The 23,019-nt window shown below is 43.4% G+C and overlaps 1 protein-coding gene across 9 annotated transcripts in view; it reads left to right on the plus strand.

The window, feature by feature from the left end:
• The first annotated feature begins 3,780 nt into the window (after positions 1 to 3,780).
• Positions 3,781 to 23,019, plus strand: part of HEATR3 (HEAT repeat containing 3) — a 40,448-nt gene continuing 21,209 nt past the window's right edge. For 3 of the 9 annotated variants that reach the window (XR_010124440.1, XR_010124441.1, XM_054453037.2), the window contains exons 1-10: positions 3,819 to 4,095; positions 4,190 to 4,362; positions 6,598 to 6,685; positions 8,004 to 8,116; positions 10,382 to 10,491; positions 13,353 to 13,493; positions 16,524 to 16,801; positions 21,719 to 21,809; positions 21,916 to 22,073; positions 22,353 to 22,435. Coding sequence is in view for 5 of the 9 variants with exons in the window: in XM_054453037.2 (XP_054309012.2) it covers positions 3,958 to 4,095; positions 4,190 to 4,362; positions 6,598 to 6,685; positions 8,004 to 8,116; positions 10,382 to 10,491; positions 13,353 to 13,493; positions 16,524 to 16,801; positions 21,719 to 21,809; positions 21,916 to 22,073; positions 22,353 to 22,435 (1,373 nt within the window). In the remaining 4 variants the exon portion in view is untranslated. Of the gene's footprint in view, positions 4,096 to 4,189; positions 4,363 to 4,382; positions 4,797 to 6,597; positions 6,686 to 8,003; positions 8,117 to 10,381; positions 10,492 to 13,352; positions 13,494 to 16,523; positions 16,802 to 21,718; positions 21,810 to 21,915; positions 22,074 to 22,352; positions 22,436 to 23,019 lie in introns of those variants that run through there. The other 6 variants (XR_010124438.1, XR_010124439.1, XM_054453036.2 and 3 more) reach the window with 5 other exon arrangements.

Raw genomic sequence — 23,019 nt, forward strand, 5'->3', positions numbered from 1 at the left:
GCTCTAGGTGTTATACATTCTAGACGTTTGGAAAAATGTACAATGACATATATCCACCATTATATCATATAAAGTATTTTCACTGCCCTAAAATTCCTCTGTGCTCATCTAGTTAAGGTTTTTTTTTGTTTGTTTGTTTTTGAGACAGAGTCTCGTTCTGTCGCCCAGGCTGGAGTGCAGTGGCATGATCTCGGCTCACTGCAACCTCCACCTCCCAGGTTCAAGTGGTTCTCTTGCCTCAGCCTCCCGAGTAGCTGGGACTACAGGCATGTACCACCATGCTTGGCTAATTTTTGTATTTTTTTGTAGAGACGGGGTTTCACCATGCTGGCCAGGCTGGTCTGGAACTCCCGACCTCAGGTGATCTGCCCGCCTCAGCCTCCCAAAGTGCTGGGATTACAGGCATGAGCCACAGCGCCCAGCCTGACTTTTGAATCACTTTTTTCTTGCTCATCCCCACAGTGAGAGAAAGAGGAGGAATCTGTTTCTATCTCATCTAAATTCTCGTCATATTATTCCATCTAGATTTAATGCCTTACTCTTTCCTACGTGGTCTCTCCATTCATTCAAGAAATTGCATGACTATCTTGTGCCAGGCTCTGGACTAGTGTTGGGGATACCATGATGTGTGAAAATGGGCACTGTCTTGTCTTTATAGGTGCTAGTGTTCAGTTGGGGAGAAAGGCAATTGTATAACTGTTCACAAAGAAATTGAAAATTACGACTGTAATTTTGATATGTGCTTTGAAGCAAAGAAACGAGGTACATGCTGTCTCAAGGGAGACCTGTCTCTCAGTATGAAGTCCCTGTCTCTGCCTATGAAGACTGTGTTCATTAGTTCATAGGGTAGGGGCTGGGGTTTGTGCAAACCCCTGAGGCCCCATAGATGTTGGCTAAAAGAGCAAAATGAAAAGGTAAGGCTGGGGGCCGGGGTAAAACCCTGCAGCCCTGGTAAGATTTTGATCTTTATCCAAAGAGAAAGGGAAGCCACTGAAAAGTTTTTTGTTTTCTTTGGTTTGTTCTTTTGAGACAGAGTCTTGCTTTGTCACCCAGGCTGGAGACTAGTGGTGTGATCTGGGCTCACTGCAACCTCTGCCTGCTGGGTTCAAGTGATTCTCCTGCCTCAGCCTCCTGAGTAGCTGGGATTACAGGCCCACGCCACCACACCCAGCTAATTTTTGTATTTTTAGTACATACGGGGTTTCACCATGTTGGCCAGGCCGGTCTTGAACTCATGACCTCAGTGATCTACCCGCCTCGGCCTCCCAAAGTGCTGGGATTACAGGCGTGAGTCACCATGCCCAGCAGCCACTGAAAGGTTTTAAGTGAGGAAGTGAATACAATATAAGGAGAAAGGTGGAGGGATATTTTGAGATCATGCTAGCTGCTCAATGGATGGGGGACAGGCAGGGTGGAAATGGAGAGACCAGAAAGCCACGTGCTCAAGATAAAAGACAGTAGCCTAGGCCAGGCGTGGTGGATAACGCCTGTAATCCCAGCACTTTGGGAAGCCGAGACTGGTGGATCACCTGAGGTTAGGAGTTCGAGACCAGCCTGGCCAACATGGCGAAACCCCATCTCTGCTAAAAATACAATTTAGCTGGGCGTGGTGGCGTGCACCTGTAATCCCAGCTACTCAGGAGGCTGAGGCAGGAAAATCACTTGAACCCGAGAGGCAGAGGTTTCAGTGAGCCGAGATCATGCCATTGCACTCCAGCCTGAGCAACGAGAAAGAGACTCCATCTCAAAAAAAAAAAAAACAAAAAAAACAAAAACAAAAAGACGGTTGCCTGGACTAGGTAGGTGGCAGGCAGATCGATGGCCCAATAAGATATACAGGAAGTAAAACCCAGCCACATGTATTTAGTAGCTCCAAGGTTGATTTTTTTTTTTTTTTTTGAGACAGAGTCTCGCTCCATCACCCAAGCTGGAGCACAGTGGCGTGATCTCGGCTCACTGCAACCTTCGCCTCCCAGGTTCAAGAGATTCTCCTGGCTCAGCCTCCAAGTAGCTGGGACTACAGGCACACGCCACCATGCCTGGCTAATTTTTGTATTTTTAGTAGAGATGGGGTTTCGCTATGTTGGCCAGGCTGGTCTTGAACTCCTGACCTCAGGTGATCCGCCCACCTTGGCTTCCCAAAGTGCTGGGATTACAGGTGTGAGCCACAGTGCCCAGCCCAAGATTGATCTTTGATACGCCCAAATGCAACATGAGCTACACTTCTGTTACTCTCTAAAATTTGCCATAGTAATTAATGTTATTTCCCTTATTGGACAGTCAACTCTTTGACAGTAGGGTTACCATGGAATGGAACTTTTCTTCAGTAGAATGTTGACCTGAGCCTGGGAGTGGTGGCTCATACCTGTAATACTAGCACTTTGGGAGGCTGAGGTGGACAGATCATTTGAGATCATTTGAGATCTCTTGAGATCAAGAGTTCGAGACCAGCCTGACCAACATGGTAAAACCCCGTCTCTCCTAAAAATAATAATAAAAAAAATAGCTGGGCATGGTGGCACATGCTTGTAATCTCGGCTACTTAGGAGGCTAAGGCAGGAGGATTGCTTGAACTCCAAGGCAGAGGTTACAATAAGCTGAGATCGCACCATTGCACTCCAGCCTGGACAACAGAGTGAGACTCTGTTTCGAAAACAAAAAGAAAAAAAGAAAGTTGACCCAAAGCTATGCATATAGAGTACTCACTCGTTACATGTCTAATTATAAAGACCACCTAAGATTATCCTGTACTTTTCCCTCTGCTTAGTATTTACCACAATTATAACCAAAGTTATTCATATAATTATATATTCAACAGATCTCTCCCTGGACTGTAAACTCCATAAGGACAGGGAGAGAGCACAGGAAGCAAACTGTCTTGATTACTGATTACTGTTTTATTCCAATGCCCAGCACTGTACCTAGTACTCAACAAATATTTGCAAAAGAATCTCTTTGTTAAATAAGTTTCCAAACATTTACATAGTGCTTATTATCTGCCAGTCTCTGTTCTTAGCACCTTAAATATATGAACACATTTAGTCTTCGTAACAACTCCATGAGGTATATACTATCGATGTCCCCACTTCACTGATGAGGAAACTAAGGCAGGGAGATTAGGTTCTTAAGCGATTCTGTTTTATCAAATATAGACACACATTCGTTCCAAAACATTAACTCGTCTCTGTCTATGACAGGAGCTACGGGAGCTGCTGGGGACACAAAATAAAATCGTGGTTAATGCTTTTTTGAGTACCTACTATATGTCAGGCTTGGTGTTAGGCACTTTACATAACTTTATGAACTTTACAGAACTGAAAATAACCTTGCAATTAGGTACCCTTAATCACATTTGATTATTTGTAATCAGTGTTACTAACTTATTGATTGCTTGATTGATTGATTGAGACAGGGTCTCGCTCTGTCGCCCAGGATGGAGTGCAGTAGCAGGATCACGGCTCACTGCAGCCTCAAACTCCTGGGGTCAAGTGATCCTCCGGCTTCAACCTCCCAAGTAGCTGGGACTACACACACAAGCCACTATGTCCAGATAATTTTTAATTTTTTTGGTGGGGAGGGCAGGGAGTGGAGTGTTTTCATATGTTGCCCAAGATGATCTCGAACTTCTGGCCTCAAGTGATCCTCTCGCCCGGGTCGGCGTTAGTATTTTAGTCCAGCCTCCTTCTTCCCCGGTAAACCCACAAGACTCCGCCCCTTTGCCGAAGCTGGCCCCGCCTATGCCCTCTTCCACGCCTGCGCGCTCCGCGCGCCAACCCCCCCCCACCCCGACCCGGCCGACAACGCGCCGTGCGCCTGCGCACGACTTCCCCATGTGTGCTCCAGCCGTCAGCCGGCCCAGCTGAGCAGCAGCAACGGACCTTGTTACCAGCGCAGCAGCCTCCATCGCTTGCTGTTGCCCTCCTCTCTCGGTGGTCTGTCCGCACAGCGCACGTCACCATGGGCAAGAGCCGGACGAAGCGCTTCAAGCGACCTCAGTTCTCCCCTACGGGCGACTGTCAGGCCGAGGCGGCTGCAGCGGCGAATGGGACCGGAGGCGAGGAGGACGACGGGCCGGCGGCGGAGCTGCTGGAAAAGGTGAGGCGAGGGGTCAGCCGGGCCGGGAGGGCGAGACTAGGTTGCCCCGCGCGCGTGCGCACTGCGCGCCTTCTGACCCCGCTCTCATCCGCAGCTCCAGCACCCGAGCGCCGAGGTCCGCGAGTGCGCCTGCGCAGGGCTGGCCCGGCTGGTGCAGCAGCGGCCGGCACTCCCGGGCCTGGCGCGGCGAGACGCCGTGCGCCGCCTCGGGCCGCTGCTGCTGGACCCCAGCCTGGCCGTCAGGGAGACTGCAGCCGGCGCGCTGAGGTGAGCCGGGAAGGGTCCGGGGCGGTGCCCACCGCTGGCCTCCCCCGCGTCTGGGCTGCGGGCCGTCGCAGCGGTCAGCCAGCGCCTTATGTGTGCCACCAGGCACTGGCCCGGTCTCCCGTTTGCAGAGATTTGAAGCCAGTCTCCAGGCTCCGGAGAACCCCAGTATCCTCTCATCTGTCCACCTGGCTGCTTCACCTGCAGCGTCCATCTGCTCAGGCGTCCTGACCTCACGCTTTGCGCACGTTTTACCCTCTCCAAAAGCCCTCCTTAGGGTCCGTTGCTTGGATGAACTCTTCAGTTCATGTGTCAGGGATCGTTCTAGATGCAGGGGATTTTGAGCAGCCAAGACTGTTGAGCGAGATCTGTTGACAGCCAAGATTCCTGTCTTGGCACAAGTCATGTTGATGGGGAGACAGGAAGCTAGTAAAAAGGTAAAACATAATATTAAATAGTGAGAATTGCTGTGGGAAAACGAGATGATGATGAGTTGGGGGTGGGAAGTTTGAATTGGGTGCTCTTGGGCCGGGCGCGGTGACACACACCTGTAATCCCATTGCTTTGGGAGGCCAAGGAAGGAGGATCACTGGAGGCCAGGAGTCCAAGGCCAACCTGGGCAACATAGCAAGACCCCGTGTCTAGAAAAATTTTAAACAAGTAGTCGGGCATGGTGGTGGGTGCCTGTAATCCCAGCTACTCAGGAGGCTGAGGTGGGAGAATCGCTTGAGCCCAGGAGTTCGAGGCTGCAGTGAGCTATGATCACACCACTGCACTCCAGCCTGGGTGATAGAACAAGACCCTGTCTCAAAAAAAAAAAAGGTGCTCTTTAGATGACTTGTGAACGGAGATCTGCAGGGTGAGAGAGCCAGGAGGCATGGGAAAATAGGGGGAAGAGTATTCCCCACAAAGGGAGCAGCAGCAGCAAAGTAGCGAAGCAGCAGGCGGCTTGACGTGGTTAAAGAGCAGAGAGGGTAGGTAGGTGGCTGAGAAGAGCAGGGGTGGGTAATTACAGGAGGTGAGGCTGGAGAGAGGGATGAGCTGTACAATGGTGTAGGGCTGATGACTTACTCTAAGCGGGGAAGTGACATGGTGTAACACATTTTGTGAAGGCCAGTCTGCTGGTTGTGCAGAGAATGGACTGCAGAGGGGGCAAGAGTAGAGATTAGCATTTTTAGTTCTTACAGCTCTGTCTCTGCTTGTTATTTATATTTCATTCACTGATATAGCAAATATGTATAAAGTGCCAACTGTGTGCCAGACACTGAGCTAGGCTGTGGGCATGGGGTAGTGAGCAAGGCAATGTCTCTTCTTAAGAAATCTTAAAGTCTATTGAGGGAGACAAGCATTAAGCAAACAGTTACGTAAGTGTATGATTACAATGAATGGTAATGACAAAGGGTGCTACAAGAGGGTACAAACAAAGGGTTCAGGGAAGAAGACTCAGTGAGTGGTGCTTGAGGTGAGTTCGGAGGGATGAATGGGCATTCACCAGTTGATGGAGGGGAGATAGACGCTCTTCTTCCTTTAGGGAGGAAACAGCATGTGGAAAGCCCTTCCCTTCGTCCCACAGCATACACAGGCTGGGGGATCCTGGCCCATTGTGAGGGCATCTTCTGACTATCCATATCCTTAGGGACTAGCACAGTGCTGTGTACTCGGAAGTCATGTCTTTCCAATTAAAATTTACCCAGGGCTGCTTTAGGGGATGTCATTCTCAGTAGCCCCACCTTGCTGCCCTTGCAGTTCGCTTTTTCTTTTTTTTTTTTTTTTTAGAAACGGGGTCTCCTGATGTTTCCCAGGCTGGTCTTGAACTCCTGAGCTCAAGTGATCCTCCCACCTAGGCCTCCCAAAATGCTGGGATTACAGGTGTGAGCCACAGCACCTAGCCCTGCCCGTGTAGTCTTGATTCCAAGAAAAGGTCCCTTCATACATAATGTGATTTATTCACATGAGAAAAGTCTCCCCTCTCCCCTTCTTGTAGCCATACACCTGTATACTGTCTCAGACCTCAAAACTAAGTTGTTATATGACAGCATCATCTGTTTATATCTTGTAGAACATGAATCAGAACAGATGGAAATCTCTGGATTGGTTCTGCAGCTTATGACAGAAACAATAAGCTATTTCCTCTGGGAAACCTTAAATATGGCTAAAAATAGAAATAAATGTGAGAGGGTAGAAGTGTTCTGTGACATGTGATGTAAAAGTAAAACATGTTTTAAACTTCTTGTGTAGAAATCTCAGTGCTTGTGGAGGTTTTGAAGTTTGTGATAACATGGTGACTAAGGATATCATGACCCCTCTGGTTGCGCTGCTAAAAGAGGTATGCAGTTTTTACAGTATCTTGATGGTAGCTTTTGGGATGCAAACTTAGACTTTTTTTAGTACTTTGGTGTTGGTGACTTTGTCTTCTATCTAAACATCTTATGGAAATTTCATTCCTTTTCCTGGAAACACCAATCTACTCTCATTATTGATACTAATCTCTATTATTTTGTAGCTTTATTTTTATGATAGTTGGAAAAGACTTTCCTAAAACTGTACAGACTCACTCCTTTAGATGTTAAACTTCTTAACAATAAAAATAATTAGTATTTAGTCATTGCTTATTTATGTGCCAGGTATTGTTTTCATGTTTTGGATATTATATAATTTAATCCTCACAGTATCCTATGAGGCAGGTATTATTCCCATTTTACAGATGACAAAGCCGAGGCACAGACATTAGGAACTTGTGAAGATTACAGTAAGTTCTCATGTTTGATCTCATTCCAGTCTTATTGCATGACGTAGTTAAGAGGTTAAGGAGTTCTCTCTCTGGAGTGCCTCTGGTCCGCTATTGTGTACTGATGGGTAATTTTCACTTAAGGCTACATAAAGGATATCCAATTTTGATGAGAGGCATCAGTCATTTTAGAGCAATGATTCTCAACTGGGTATGATCTTGCTTCACAGGGCATAACTGGCAATGTCTGGAGACATCGGTTGTTACAGAGCTTGTGGGGTAAAGGTTGCCACTGGCATCCAGTGGGTAGAGGCCAGGGATGCTGCTAAACATCCCCAAATGCACATGATAGCCCTTCCTTCCCCAACAAAGAATTTTCTGGTGGAGAATTTCAGTAGTACCTGGATTGAGAATCCCTGCTTTAGAGGGTCTCCTTGGCTGTACTAGAGGGGCTTAAGAGCACCAGCTTTGGAGCCAAATGCTAGAGCCTGAATCCCAGCTTCACCACATGCTAATCTAACACCTTCAGCAGCCTCCCTGTACCTCACTTTCCCATTTGCAGCTGGAGATTGGGGATAATAATAGTTCACCTACCTCATAGGTTTATTGTGAGGATTAAATGACTTGATACATAAAATGCTTAGAATAGTACTTTAGAAGGCACTATGTAATAAAAAAACAGAAGGCACTAGGTAGAAGCTCTTATTTCATCTTTTGTTGCCTTCTTACTGTCTTTTATTACATTTACTAGGTAAAATACTTTGTATTGATTTTGTACTACTGCTTGTAAGGATTCGATTGGCTTGTTAACCACGGTAATTTCTGATGTCTAGCTTTTGTGTTTCATCACCATCATTACCCTATTTGTTTAATTCTTCTTAGGAACCAGGGTGCTAATCATGATATTTGGTTACAGTGTAGTGCTGGACTGGATTCAAATGAGATGTCTCTACAGGAGAAAAAAGATCAGAACAGAAATTCTATTGAGAACATAGCCAATGAGGCTGTGAACGTGCTGTGGAATATATGGTAAGATGCCTACCGAACACAGTCTCCTGCTATAGCAGTACCCAGGCTGCTATTCTCTGTTATACTGTGTGGGAATCTCTGTTCCCCTTGGTAGGCCTGTTAATCTGGGATGTTAAGACTTGGTAGGGGCTGGACATGGTGGCTCATGCCTGTAATCCCAGCACTTTGGGAGGCCGAGGCAGGTGGATCACTTGAGATCAGGAGTTTGAGACCAGCCGGGCCAACACTGTGAAACCCTGTCTCTGCCAAAAATATTAAAAAATTAGCCGAGTGTGGTGGCACATGCCCATAATCCCAGCTACTCGGGAGGCTGAGGCGGGAGAATCGCTTGAACCCTAGAGGCAGAGCTTGCCGTGAGCCAAGATCGTGCCACTGCACTCCAGCCTGGGGGACAGGGCAAAACTCCATCTCAAAAAAAAAAAAGACTTGGTAGGAGGCAGGATCAAGTGACCTAAGATCAACCCTCCTTCCCATCCGTTTTCTCACTTCGTCACTACATCTTTTGTTTTACGGCTTTCCTCTCCAGTCATTGCATCTGACAAAAGATAGGAGGAATCATGACCATTAGCACCTATGGCTCCTCCTTTCTCCCGACTTCTTGCACACCCTGAGCAGAATTTGTCTTTAAGCTGGTCAGTCCCAGATGCAGGTGCAGCTTTGGTTTGGCCTCTAGACTGAGATGGGGACCACAGACCTTGGCTGGTGCTTTTCTTCCTCTTCCCTGGCACTTACTGTCTGAGTGGGAAGTAGATGCCTAAGAAGAGCTCCCTTGGCCCCAGGAGGAAGAAGGCCACTCTCCATTCTGTGATTGTAGCAGTGGTGAGGGTGGAGTGGACTTGCTGCTAGGAATGGAAATGGCTAGAAACACAACCTGAATTTACTTTTTTCTGCCCCATTTTATGTCCCACATTTCTAGCAAGACTCTGTCACAGTTTCTTATCTTCAGTCAGCAGCAATTACAGTGGCTGACCTAAAAGCACAGATGTTTCTTGGAATACAAGATTAAGTTGGATCCATGCATTCCACCAGAAATATTAGAGAGATCAGATCTGAGGAAATGGCATTTGAGCAAAAACTGATGGGTGCTGTTTTTCTTTGCACCAGATAACTTTTAAGTCATAGAAATTGTTGCATTTGGAAGTTTTAAAAAAATTTCCTTGAAAAGAATCTGAATGTATCTCCAAGGTGATTTCTCTTTTCTGAATACCTATGAGCCCTGTCTGTATCACTGAGTTACTATAATTTTTAACATTTTTGTTTTATCATTTGTATTTCAAATTATCTTTACACACGTATGCCTTGTCTTCCTGACTAGACTGTGGGCTCCTTCATGCTGCCATAACTGGATAGGTAGGTAGGTAGGTAGATAGAAAATATGAAATATTTTTCATTACATACCAGATTTAGTTTAATAATTTAGTCAGCTCTGTTAGCATGTCTTGTGTATGTTGTATGTATGGAAGAAACATATACAACATGGATATTTCCTCTGGAAACATGGATACGATTATTATAATTAGCCTTGTTAACTCGTATTTAATGTGTTTGCTTATTCATAACACTGAAAGCTGTCTGAGTCTTTTATTAAAAGGTAGTATAATTTAAAAAATACTTATTGTAATTTCTCTATTGTAGACTGCAAATTCTGCTTGATGAAATTATAATTGCACTCTAAAAGGCTTGAATAAAATATAATTTTATTTTCCTTTAAATGTGTGTTTTTGTTAATGTTCTAAAATATAGTAGTTTAAAAAAATAAAAAATAAATTTGTGTTTTTGTGTGATAAATATAAAGGCCTTTTATCCTCCTTTAACTTGTTATCATTGTGGTATAGAGGAAAGAAGAAAAAGTAGCCTGGACCCAGGGAACCTAGGTACTGGGCCTGGCTCTACCACTAACAAAATATGTGCTCTTTGATTGGCCACTTTACCACTTGGGGCCTGGGTCTTCGCATTTATAAAATGGGGAGTTGAATTAAACGATTTACAAGATCTCTTCCAGCTCTAACCTTTTATAAGGAAACTGGCATCATGGCAAAGAGATTGATGAAAAGGTCCCATTGTAATAGAAATAAAATATAGATAGCCAGTTCTCATGTACAGTGAATATGAATGGGTGTTAGTTCCTTCATCAATAAAAATGGTGGGTGTTTGATTCCAAGTCCTTGGTTTATAAAGCCTGATTTGTTCTTTATGGATTGCTATGGTTGATTTCCTACTGTTAAAATGTGAATAGTAAAACTTTTTTTTCCCCCTTCAATTTAGTGAATGCAGTAGTAGAGCAGTGTCTATATTCAACAAAGAAGGGTGTTTGGAGATTGTGTTAAAGTATTTAAGTAGGTTTCCTACCAATGTTGACCTGGCTATTTCAGTAGGTAAGTGAAGAAAAGGTGATGACTTATTAAGAATGTGTAGCCTTACTCAAAAATTTTTATGCAGCTTTAGCGTGTTTATTCCACTGGAGTAATTTTTTTCTCGTATGTGAATGTGTAGCTCAGCACCTGTTTTTTCTGGGTCTTAAATCTGTGATTAATATTAGGTCTTTACCTACTCATTCAGTTTTTCTGCTTTTGGCTCTGAAAGGGAGAAAGGTAATTATGTGAGGATATGTGGTTTCTAGCCTGTTTCCATTCTTAGCAGCCTTTATTAATTCTTGAAGTTTTCATCTCCATTTACTAAGAAACAGTAACCCACAACTACCAGGCCTTTAAGCCAGTTAATTGGAATCTAAACTTACTTAAATGTATTGTGCTACTATCTCATACTTCCAGCAGAAAACTGACGGCCTGAGTTTTGTTGAGAGAAAAAGAGGAAAAGAAGTGATTGAAATTCCACTTAGGCCTTCGTGCCTTCCATGAGACAGGGAAGGCAAAGTCCAGCAACTTCAGTGGCCTTGGCTGCCTCGCCTTCTCTTTATTGGGCTGGGGAACCACTGGGGACCCTTAGCTCAGTGGCAGGAGGCAGAAGTCAGAGCGTGGGCAACTCAGCAGAATTCTGGGTGGGAGTGGAGAAACAATTGAGGGAGAGCATTTCTTTTCTACCGATCATTACGGCGGGCATCCAGCTGTCCTTTTGTGGAACTGCATTTCTCCTGGGGAGGAAGAAGTGTATTCCCCTGACTGCTGTTTCTCTTGACTCTAATGGATATTTTTAAGAGAACAGAATTGAGGGAAAATAGTAGAATAAATACTACTGAGAAAATTTTAAAAATCATTTCTCCAAATGGAATCTTGGTGGGACTGGAGAGTTGTGAGTAAATGGGGATTTTAAAAATAATTCAGCCATTTTTAGGAAATTGATAGGTGACTTAATCTCAGAGGACAGTTTTTGTTACAATAAGAGAACTTCAGGAAAGTTAGTTCATATCTTTTACAAGAAAAATCACTTCTATTTTTGTGCCTTTAGTGTTATAGATTTATTTCTGTTTTTAGTTTTTCTTCCCCTTAATGAGCATTTTTGAAATGGATTAGAATAGTCATTTTGCATTGTATAATAGTGTCTTCCTTCTCCATGTAGCTAGATTAATGATCTTTTTAAATACATTATTATTTTTGCTTCTAAAGTCAAGCAGTGCTTACATATAGTAAAATGAACTTATAAGATTCCATCCCATGTATTCATATAACTTTTTTTGAACCTGTATGGTAGCAGTCATGGCTGTTGGCTAAAGTAAATTTAATTAGTTTCTTAATGACAAAGATACTACATTTGGATATATGTACAGAAATGCATATATATGGATTTCTATATAAATGTATTGTCAACCACAGCAGTAGCATGCATTTTGAGTAATTTTGATGGGCATGATTTAATATTTTACACATCTCTTAATTTGCTCATACTTTTATATAAACTACTTTTTTTCTTAAAGAACTATTGCTCCACCAAAAATAACCCTAACTTTGAAGGTCATGATAAATTTAAAGGAAGCCAGACATCCCAAAACCTAGGGCTGTTTGCTACTGGTCCTTGATAAGTACATAAATTGAGGGTAAAAATTTTTTTTTGTTGTTTTGTTTTTTGAGATGGAGTCTCAGCTCTGTCACCCAGGCTGGAGTGCAGTGGCACAATCTCGACTTACTACAACCTCTGCCTCCCGGGTTCAAGCTGTCCTCTTGCCTCAGCCTCCCAAGTAGCTGGGATTACAGGTGTGCATCACCATGCCTAGCTAATTTTTGTATTTTTAGTAGAGATGGGGTTTTGCCATGCTGGCCAGGCTGGGCTGCAACTCCTGACCTCAAGTGATCCTCCTGCCTCAGCCTCCCAAAGTGCTGGGATTACGGGCATGAGCCACCGCACCCGGCCTGAGGATAAACTTTTACAAACATTTATAGTAACGACATTGCCACATTTAAGAGTCTTTTTAGGCTGGGCGTGGTGGCTCACACCTGTAATCCCAGCACTTTGGGAGGCTGAGGCGGGCGGATCATGAGGTCAGGAGATTGAGACCATCCTGGATAACAAGGTGAAACCCCGTCTCTGCTAAAAATACAAAAAATTAGCCAGGCATCGTGGCAGGTGCCTGTAGTCCCAGCTACTCAGGAGGCTGAGGCAGGAGAATGGTGTGAACCCAGGAGGCGGAGCTTACAGTGAACCAAGATTGCGACGCTGCACTCCAGCCTTGGCTACAGAGCGAGACTCCTCAAAAAAAAAAAAAAAAAAAAAGAGTCTTTTTAATTGTATTTTGTAAAAAGTATAGATCTGGCTGGGCATGGTGGCTCATGCCTGTAATCCCAGCACTTTGAAGGGCCGAAACGGACAGATCACTTGAGACCAGGAATTCCAGAACAGCCTGGCCTTCATGGTGAAACCCTGTGTCTACTAAAAATATAGAAATTAGCCAGGCATCGTGGCGCACACCTTTAATTCCAGTTACCTGAGAGACTGAGGCACAGGAATCGTTTGAACCTGGGAGGCGGAGGTTGTAGTGAGCTGAGATTGCGCCACTGCACTCCAGCCTGGGCGACAGAGCAAGACTGTCTCAAAAAAAAAAAAATATGTATAGATCTGTACAGGATTAGAAATTTAAAAAGAAAAGAAACATTTTTTCCAGCACTGATAGTTTGGGAAGCCTCATTTGCACATATCACCCTGAGATAAAGCATATATATTTTGCAAAAGCTACATGTGTCTAATGAAGTGGTAAGAATACAACGTTTTATTGATGAGTTATACTGGTGTAAATTATCCAAAGCAGAATTCATTTGTTTCTAAATATTTATTTTTTGCCTCATAGCATATTGTTTGCAGACAGTGACTGAGGATAACCCAGAGCTGCTGAAGTCTTTCAGTGCTACAGCATTGAACATGCTGGAATCAGCACTGCTTTCTCCTGTCAGTTCCATGGAATCCCTTCTATTGAAGACATTGGTAGCAGGTAAAATTTAGCCTTACGGCATAGTATATTGTTTTAGTAGCTTTTGGTATGGATGCGGTGGGGGCAAAATTTAGTCATTCATTTCAACACATCAGGTCTTCTGTGCTTTTATCTGTTCTGAAAATTTTAATATTTGAGAAGAGACCCTTACTTCAAGAAGTTGTCTGTAGTTGTAAATCCTTGTAAAATAGATTTGTTTTGAATTTAACCAACTACTGTTAACCTGATAAAGAGATGCTATTGTCAGGATCCCCACTTATTTATGAACCAGTGATTTCAGAAATTGACCACTTAGTTTTCCATAAGTTTTTTTTTTTAACCACTAACTCTTTTCTCTCCAGAATCTCTGAATACAGAATAAATTATCTGAAGGTCTGTTTAGTATGTACTTTATTTAGTTTATGTATCTATTTTCTTCTTGCCCTTTGGTCTTGCAGAGATAATTTATGTTGAGAGATTCTTTTTTTAATTTTTAATTTTTTTAATTTTTTATTGTTTTGAGATGGCGTCTGGCTCTCTCACCCAGGCTGGAGTGCAGTGGCTGGCTCTGCAGCCTCACCTCCCAGGTTCAAGTGATTCTCATGCCTCAGCCTCCCGAGTAGCTGGGATTACAAGCGTGCGCCACCACGCTCAGCTAATTTCTGTATTTTTGGTAGAGACGGGGTTTTACCATGTTGGCCAGGCTGGTCTTGAGCTCGGGACCTCAGGTGATTTGCCCACCTTGACCTCCTAAAGTGCTGGGATTACAGGTATGAGCCACTGCGCCTGGCCTGTTTTTTTATTTTAATAGTGGTAAAATACACATGAAATTTACCATCTTAATCGTTTTGGGTTTTTTTGAGACAGAGTCCTCCTCTGTTGCCCAGGCAGGAGTGCTGTGGTGCGATTTTGGCTCACTGCAGCCTCCACCTCCTGGGCTCAAGTGATCTTCCCATCTCAGCCTCCCAAGTAGCTGGGACTACAGGTGCATGCCACCAGGACCAGTTAATTTTTTTTTTTTTTTTTTTTTTTTTGAGACGGACTCTTGCTCTGTCACCCAGGCTGGAACGCAGTGGTGCAAGCTCAGCTTACTGCAATCTCTGCCTCCTGAGTTCAAGCGATCCTCCTGCCTCAGTCTCCTGAATAGCTGGCATTACAGGTACCCACCACCACACCTGGCTAATTTTTTTTTTTTTTGGAGACGGAGTCTCGCTCTGCCACCCAGGCTGGAGTGCAGTGGCGCGATCTCCACTCACTGCAAGCTCCGCTTCCCAGGTTCACACCATTCTCCTGCCTCAGCTTCCCAAGTAGCTGGGACTACAGGTGCCTGTCAGCACGCCCAGCTAATTTTTTGTATTTTTTTTTTTTTTAGTAAAGGCGGGGTTTCACCATGTTAGCCAGGATGGTCTTATCTCCTGACTTCGTCATCTGCCCGCCTTGGCCTCCCAAAGTGCTGGGATCACAGGCGTGAGCCACCGTGCCCGGCCTAATTTTTTTATTTTTTAATAGAGACGAGGTTTCACCTTGTTGACCAGGCTGGTCTCGAACTCCTGACCTAAAGTGATTGGCCCATCTTGACCTCCCTGTGCTGGGATTACAGGCGTGAGCCACAGTCCCCAGCCACAGTTAATTTTTTGTATTTTTTTTTGTAGAGATGGCATCTCACCGTGTTGCCTAGGCTGGCGTCAAACTCCTGAGCTCTTATAATCTGCCCACCTTGGCCTCCCAAAGCGCTGGAATTACAGGCGTGAGCCACAGCACCCAGCCTTTAATTGTTTTTAAATGTATACTTGAGTGGTGTAAAGTACATTCAGATTGTTGTGCAGTAAAAATCCGGAACTCTTTTTCATCTTGCAAAACTGAAACTGTACCCTTTAAACACAATTTTTCCCATTTCCCCTTCCCCCAGCTGCTGTCAGCCACCATTCCTTGACTCTTCTAAATACCTCATAGAAGTGGAATCATACAGAATTTGTCTTTCTGTGACTGGCTTATTTCTTTTTGCATAGTGGCCTCAAGTTTCATCCATGTTGTAGCATGTGTCAGAAATTCCTTCCTTTTTAATGCTGAATAATACTGCCTTGTAGGTATTATACCACATTTTGTTGATCTCTTCATCTGTTGATGGACACTTGAGTTACTTCTACAACTTGGATATTGTGAATACGGCTGCTGTGAAAATGGATGTAATTTTTTTTTTTTTTTTTTTTTTTTTTGAAACAGAGTCTTGCTCTGTCACCCAGGCTGGAGTGCAATGGCAAGATCTTGGCTCACTGCAACCTCTGCCTCCTGGGTTCAAGTGATTCTAATGCCTCAGCCTCCCAAGTAGCTGGGATTACAAGTGCCCACCACCACGCCTGGCTGATTTTTGTATTTTTAGTAGAGATAAGGTTTCACCATGTTGCCCAGGCTTGTCTCAAACTCCTGACCTCAAGTGATCCTCCCACCTTAGCCTCCCAAAGTGTTGGGATTACAGGGTGAGCCACCGCACCTGGCAAAAATGAATGTAATCTGTTCAAGTCCCTGCTTTCAGTTCTTTTGGGTTTATAGCCAGGAGGTGTTCTTATTTTTGTAGTAATTTAAAAAAAAATTACTCTACTTAATGATAGCTCCTGTTCTTTTTTGATAATCAAAAAATTAAGAACCTACTCTCATGTTTATATGTCAGACCGACCTTGGAATTTTAGTACATTCCATTTCACTCTTGGAATATAAGAAGCTGCTGAGAAGAGCAGCTTAGGTTACAATGAAAGAAAGTGATGCCACTCACTTTGTCATTTTAAAAGAAACTTGATCAGTGTTCTCTGGGTCTGTTGATAATGCAGTGTATCAGAGAAAGGTATTGTGTGCCAAGGAAGGGAGATGATTGTGCAGGTTTATAACTAAGGGCACTGCCTCAGTGCAGAACTTATTGACATTTAATAAATAATCAACAAAGGCAGTAGGGCTGAGATATTTTGAAATTACACTGGCCTTAAAAGCTCCAGTCTTGTGAAAACTTAATAAAATATTTCACAGGCATTTCTTATCCTTATGTTCGTTTTTTCCCAGGCACAATTTGGAATCTAAAGGACATTATTCCATGCAAGAGTCAAGCAGAAATCATAAATGCCTTACTAAAGATCTTATCTGAAGTTTTGGGAATGGATGCTGGTGAAATGGTTATTCAAATGAAAGAGACTGAAACGCAGAGGTTAAAAACTGCTGCAGAGGCTGAGGAAATATTAGAGAACACTAATGGGGATGCTTTGATTGAAGATGATGAAATGGAAGGAATTTCTCATAAAAGAAAGGTCAGAAGGAAAACTTTCGTTTCAGATTTACTTCCGGTAAGTCAGGTTGCTGTTCTCAAATATGGATTAATACAGCTTTTTTTTCCCGCAGTTATCCTTGGCTTTGCAGAAAAATGTTATAGCAAAATTAGCTATAAAGTGCGTTTTGGTAAAAATGAGTCGTATTTTCCTGTTGATTCTCTTTATGTCATTAAAAATCTCCTAAAGGAGGAAAAAAATCTCTTGTCTAAAGTGAATAGTTTTATATACAGGAGAAGGTTTCAGAGATGGGGTAGACCTGTCCTTTTGGAACACTTTAGAAATAGATGATCATCTTCATAACTCTTGCATCTCCCCACTTCTGTTACATACTGTCTGCCAGACTGTCTTCAAACTAAAGGAATTTGTACTTTGCCTGAATTGTCCCTTGCATTCTTGCCTCTTATTTTAGTATTTAGCCTTATCAAGGTGGCAAACCAAACCTTCATTTATCCACTACTGATCCAAAGAGGTTGGGTGACTGTGAGATGAATGATGGTTTGTAGTTTTCTTGGAGTGGGTGATGGTGGCATACTTGTTGTGCTGGTGGTGTGATATTGCAGTAAAGGGGGGCAATCTTGGGTGCAGGAAGCATTTCAGGTGACACAGTCTGCAGAGAGAGAAAGTTCTCCCAGAGTGTTTTGGGAGAACACTTTGTTAAGGAGGAGAGCAAATAGGAAGACAGGGAACACAGTGAGTGAGGCTTTATTCATTCAGGTTCACGTTTACTGTGCTCCTAATGTATGCCAGGCACTGTGCTAGACGCTGGTGATAAAAAGATGATTAAGACGCAATTTCCAACCTTCAGGAACTTCCTCCATGTTGGGAAGACAGACACATAAAACCATGGCTTTAAGGCCTATGCTGAGAACAGTGCCGTGGCCATGCACAGATTTCTAAGAAAATGGTATCTGTAGAGTAGGCGCTTGTGACTCAGCCCCTGTGGGAGAGCTAAGGAAGAGGCTGCCAGAGAGAGCCGTTTAGACAGAACACCTGGGGCGTCATAAAGGAGGGGATGAGAAAAAGCAGGTTAGTGTTTGGAGAGATCACTCAGGCAGCTGGAGGAAGGCAGAGCACAGGGGCCTGGCAGCAGGAGGACCAGTCAGGAGGCTGCCGAAGGACGATGAAGGCTGAGTTGGGAGGAGGCAATCATGTCCTCTCATGCTTACCTGTGTTCGTGATGTCTCGGGAAGCGTAAATTGATGGTGTTTCAAAGAAATCAAAATGTGGATAGAACCACTTTTCCCCTCATATGAGCAAACTGTGGGTGCAAACCACTGTGTTAAGTGCTGGGACAAATAACAGAAATGGGAAGGCCACCCTGAACTTCAGTTGCTCACAGTTTTGTTTTTTTTTTTTTTTAGACAGAGTTTTGCTTTTGTTGCCCAAACTGCAATGCAATGGCGTGATCTCAGCTCACTGCAACCTCCTCCTCCCAGGTTCGAGCAATTCTCCTGCCTCAGCCTCCCAAGTAGCTGGGATTACAGGCATGTGTCACCACACCCGGCCAGCTTGGCATTTTTAGTAGAGATGGGGTTTCTCCATGTTGGTCAGGCTGGTCTCAAACTCCCAACCTCAGGTGATCTGCCCGCCTTGGCCTCCCAAAGTGCTGTGATTACAGGGGTAAGCCACTGCACCCAGCCTAGATCTTTTTATTTTATTATTATTGGTTTATTTTGAGACGAGATCTCACTATGCTGCCTGGTTTCAAGCGATCTTCCCACCTCGGCCTCCCAAAGTGCTGGGATTATAGGCATGCACCATGGTACCCAACCTGTTTCATACCTGTACATGGAAAGAGGGGATGTGATAAATCAGGGCTTATGGGATCATTTTCAACTGTGGCACCATCCTACTCAGGTTTCTGTTGATCCTATCTGATATACTGTGTTTGAAGGATCTGAAATCCCTTCCTGGGAATGAAAGAGTGGCATTCTTGTGTGATGATCTCCACCTCCAGCCGTGCTTCCAAGGACCTTCTACAGGGAGTAAGGTTGGGGGTGAGACCCAAGTCTAACAAGGTTTAGATAGAAGTGCCACTGTTGAAAAACGATTGATATTTAACTGATATGTACAGATTTATTTTCTTATTACTTTTATTTTGGTGCTTATAAAAATGCAGTGTTTTCTTACAGTAAAAACTGGCTTTTTAAAGTCTTCTGGCCAGGTGTGGTGGCTCACGCCTGTAATCCTAGCACTTTGGGAGGCTGAGGTGGGCAAATTGCCTGAGTCCAGGAGTTCCAGACCAGCCTGACCAACATGGTGAAACCCCATCTCTCCTAAAAATACAAAAATTAGCTAGGTGTGGTGGCATGTGCCTGTAGTCCCAGCCACTCAACTTGGAAGGCTGAGGCACAAGAATCACTTGAACCTGGGAGGTGGAGGTTGCAGTGAGTCAAGATCGAGCCACTGCACTCCAGCCTGGGAAACTGAGCAAGACTCTGTTTCAGAAAAATAAAACTAAATACAAATAGAAATAAAGTCTTCCTTAAGATTGTAGTGGTGGGCAGTGGTGGGGCAGGGGGTAGAGGAGAAAAAAAAGAAGAAAAGGAAAATAAAGTGTTCTTAACATAACTGACTAGACTGGATGATTAACATGCTAGTCGGTCAGCCAGCCAGTGTTTAAGTGCCAGTAGGATGCCAGGAACACAAATTATATTCAGCTGTGGTCTTCCACACTATCCAGTGTCTTCTGCAGCACTCCTTTAGAATCAAAACTGCATCATTTAACTTAAGAAGGTATAACCACAAAGATATAAAGGAAGAGCAGTTCAACCCAAGTTGGTTTTTTTGTGGGGGCACATGCAAAAGTAGAGTACCCTCTGCCCAGCTTCTACAGTTACCAGTTTGCAAAGTCTGGTCTATTTGATTTCATCTAGTTCCCGTCACACTGTCTTTTCTCTACTGATTATTTTGAAGCAAATCTCAGATGTCATAACATTTCGTCTAAATTGGTTCTTTATGTCAGCTTGATAGCAGTAAGAAGCAGAGAAAAGTTCTGAGCAAGAGAGTTACATAAAGAGGTGGAGCTTAATTTCAGAGTTCCTTTTAAGCCAGATCTTCGGCTGGGGTTGGTGGCTCACGCCTGTAATCCCAGCACTTCGGGAGGCCAGGGTGGGTGGATCACTTGAGACCAGGAGTTCAAGACCTGCCTGGCCAATATGGTGAAACCCTGTCTCTACTAAAAAGGCAAAAAATTAGCCGAGAATGGTGGTGCATGCCTGTAGTTCCAGCTACTCGGGAGGCTGAGACATGAGAATCGCTTGAACCCAGGAGGCAGAGATTGCAGTGAGCCGAGATCATGCCACTGCACTCCAGCCTGAGTGACAGAGCAAGACTCTGTCTCCGAAAAAAAGAATAAAAAAGAATAAGCCAGATCTTCATATATTTTAAGTGGATGAGAGCCCAGCAGCAACATGTCTTGTTTAGCTTTGAATCTCCTCTAATAAATCTATATTTAGTTGAATTAGCACACACACAAAGCAAATAGAAATGATTTTTATATAGGTTCTTGCTACCAATAAGTAGAATTCAAATTTAGGGATCCCTGAGCTGCATCTATTGAATTAGCAATTTGCTTTTTTTTTTTTAAGAATATGATTAGAAGTTACAGTTAAATTGTTGCACAAAGAAGTCACTGGGGCTGGACATGGTGCTCACGCCTATAATCTCAACGCTTTGGGAGGCTGATGTGGGAGGATTACTTGAGGTCAGGATTTCCGGTAATCCTAGGCAATATACTGAGACCCCATCTCTCCAAAAAAAAAAAAAAACAGGTAAATTTTTTTTCTTTTTCTTTTTCTTTTTTTTTTTTTTTTTGAGATGGAGTCTCACTCTGTTGCGCAGTGGTACAATCTCAGCTCGCTGCAACCTCTGCCTCCTGGGTTCAAGGGATTCTTCTGCCTTAGCCTCCCAAGTAGCTGGGATTACAGGCATGCATCACCATGCCTGGCTAAGACCTTGTCTCTACAAAAAATAAAAAAATTAGCCAGGCATGGTGGCATGCACCTGTAGCCCTAACTACTCAGAGGCTGTGGCAAGAGGATTGCTTGAGTCCAGGAATTTGAGGCTGCGGTGAGCTATGAACGTGCCACTGCACTCCAGCCTAGGCAACAGAGTGAGACTCTGTCTCTAAGGGGGAAAAAAAAAGACAGTTGAAAACTGAAGTTTGGAAATATTCAAATAGTAAAATATACATTATTTTTTAGCTCATGTACTGTTTTGGAATATCAGTATGGTTATTTCACTTTTCATAGACAATTTGAGAATTAAGGTTATATAAATTTATATTACCCATTTTAAGAAATGTTAGTTGATAATGTTGTTTAAGTTGGCGTTATATATTTTCAGAGAAAAAAAAGCTTCCTTCTTTCTTTAGTCTTAGAGAAATGCTTTATTATAGTCTTTAAAGAAAGGCAGGAAGCAAGTCTGTCTGCTCCATAGCAAGTTCTACAGGTCATATAAGGGCTCGTTAGTAGTGTATGTTAGCGCAGCCATTCCAAGAAAGACATCTAAGCTGAGCATCTAAAAGCAGGTTTGTTGTTTGTAAGTGCCTGGTGTCTGAAATGAACTCTTGTTTAAATCTTAGTATGCCCAGCTACTTCTTGACACAGTAGATAAGTTTCAGGGTGAATTCCGTTTAGAATTCCTGAATATTTGTCTGTTCTCTCCAGCTGACTAAGTGACGCTTGGGGAATAGCTGTGCAGACAGATAGAAACCCAGTTAACGGGGGCATGCTTCACTGTACCAAGAGGAATTATAATGCTCGTTTGTACTTCTGGCACTTCATGACTTTTCTTTTACCTACCCCATTCCCCGTGTGCTCTATTCCAAGTGCAAAAATCTTCTAGTAGGCTTTCACTAAGGAAATTCCCCAAAAACATTTTCCCAACCATTGAGAGTTGGTCATTTACATTTTTTTTTTTTTTTTTAAGCCCACTGACAAGGAACTGAGAGAGACTGTAGCATTGCTGACAGCCCAACAGACTGCTCTGGAAATTATCGTCAACATGTGCTGCAATGAAGGTTTGTTAACGTTTACATTTAGACATTTTCCCCCTGGGCCAAGAGGGAAACTCCCGTGGAGATTTTCTTAACTATTCCAGTTCTGCGTGGTTTGCCCGCTTCCTAGATCCCTCTGATGACGAATGGGAAGAGCTTTCTAGCAGTGATGAAAGTGATGCATTTATGGAGAATTCTTTCAGTGAGTGCGGGGGACAGCTGTTCTCTCCCCTCTGCCTCTCCCATGAGGTTCACACGGCTCTCACCAACTACCTCATCCCAAAGAAGGTAATCCATTTTCATTCTAGGCTTACCGTGGAGCATGGGAAAGGCTTAAGCAAGGTATTCATTTTGTGTATAAAAGAAGCAAGCTCACACTTCCAAGTTGTAGATGGTGGTAAGATCTGAGACAAAGCTGAGCCTAACAGTACTGGAAATAGGCGAAAAGGTCATTCCATATGAAGCCTAACCATTTCACTTAGGAGTAATATATTGGAATTATATAAGGGAATCATGCGTTAAATGACTACTGTTTAACCTTTGCTTTACTGCCTCTTTTAAATCTAGATTTTTGAGAAAACTGCCTTTCCAAACAGCATTGCAGTTGACCTATGTTCTAGGAACCCTACTTGGAAACCTTTGATTAGAAAGTAAGAACTCTTCTACTTTCAAAAACATTTGTCATTATTTTATTTTATGAAATGATGGGCCATTAAATAGAAGGTGCTAACTCCCCCTAGGACCCAGAAGTTTTGTTCCTGGGTATATATACCAGAAAAATATGTGTCCACATGTCCTAGAATACATGTATATGAGAGTGTTCATAGCAGTGTGTGTCACAGTTGCCCCAACCCATAAACAAACGTATTGTCCATCAGAGTTAGAATGGTAAATAAATTTTGACAAAATCATGCAGTACAATACATGCAGCAGTAAAAGGGATCTGAATTAGAACTACTTACAACTCGGATGGAACTTACATTGTTGAACCAAAAAAGCAAGACATAAAAGAATACACACACTGTGATTCAGTTTTTACAAAGTTGAGAAACAGGCAACATTGAACTATTTTGTTCAGGGATGCATACCTTGGTGATACCTATTTAAAAAAAAAAGAGGCAAGGAAATGTTTACCGTAAAAGTCTGTATGGTGGTTACCTGTGGGTGTCAGGGAGGTGGGATGTTATATGGAAGAGATACAGGGGCTTTCAGGGTCCAGCAGTGTTTATTTCTT

The sequence above is a fragment of the Pongo pygmaeus genome, chromosome 18 (genome assembly GCF_028885625.2).
Source record: "Pongo pygmaeus isolate AG05252 chromosome 18, NHGRI_mPonPyg2-v2.0_pri, whole genome shotgun sequence".
Taxonomy (NCBI): domain Eukaryota; kingdom Metazoa; phylum Chordata; class Mammalia; order Primates; family Hominidae; genus Pongo; species Pongo pygmaeus.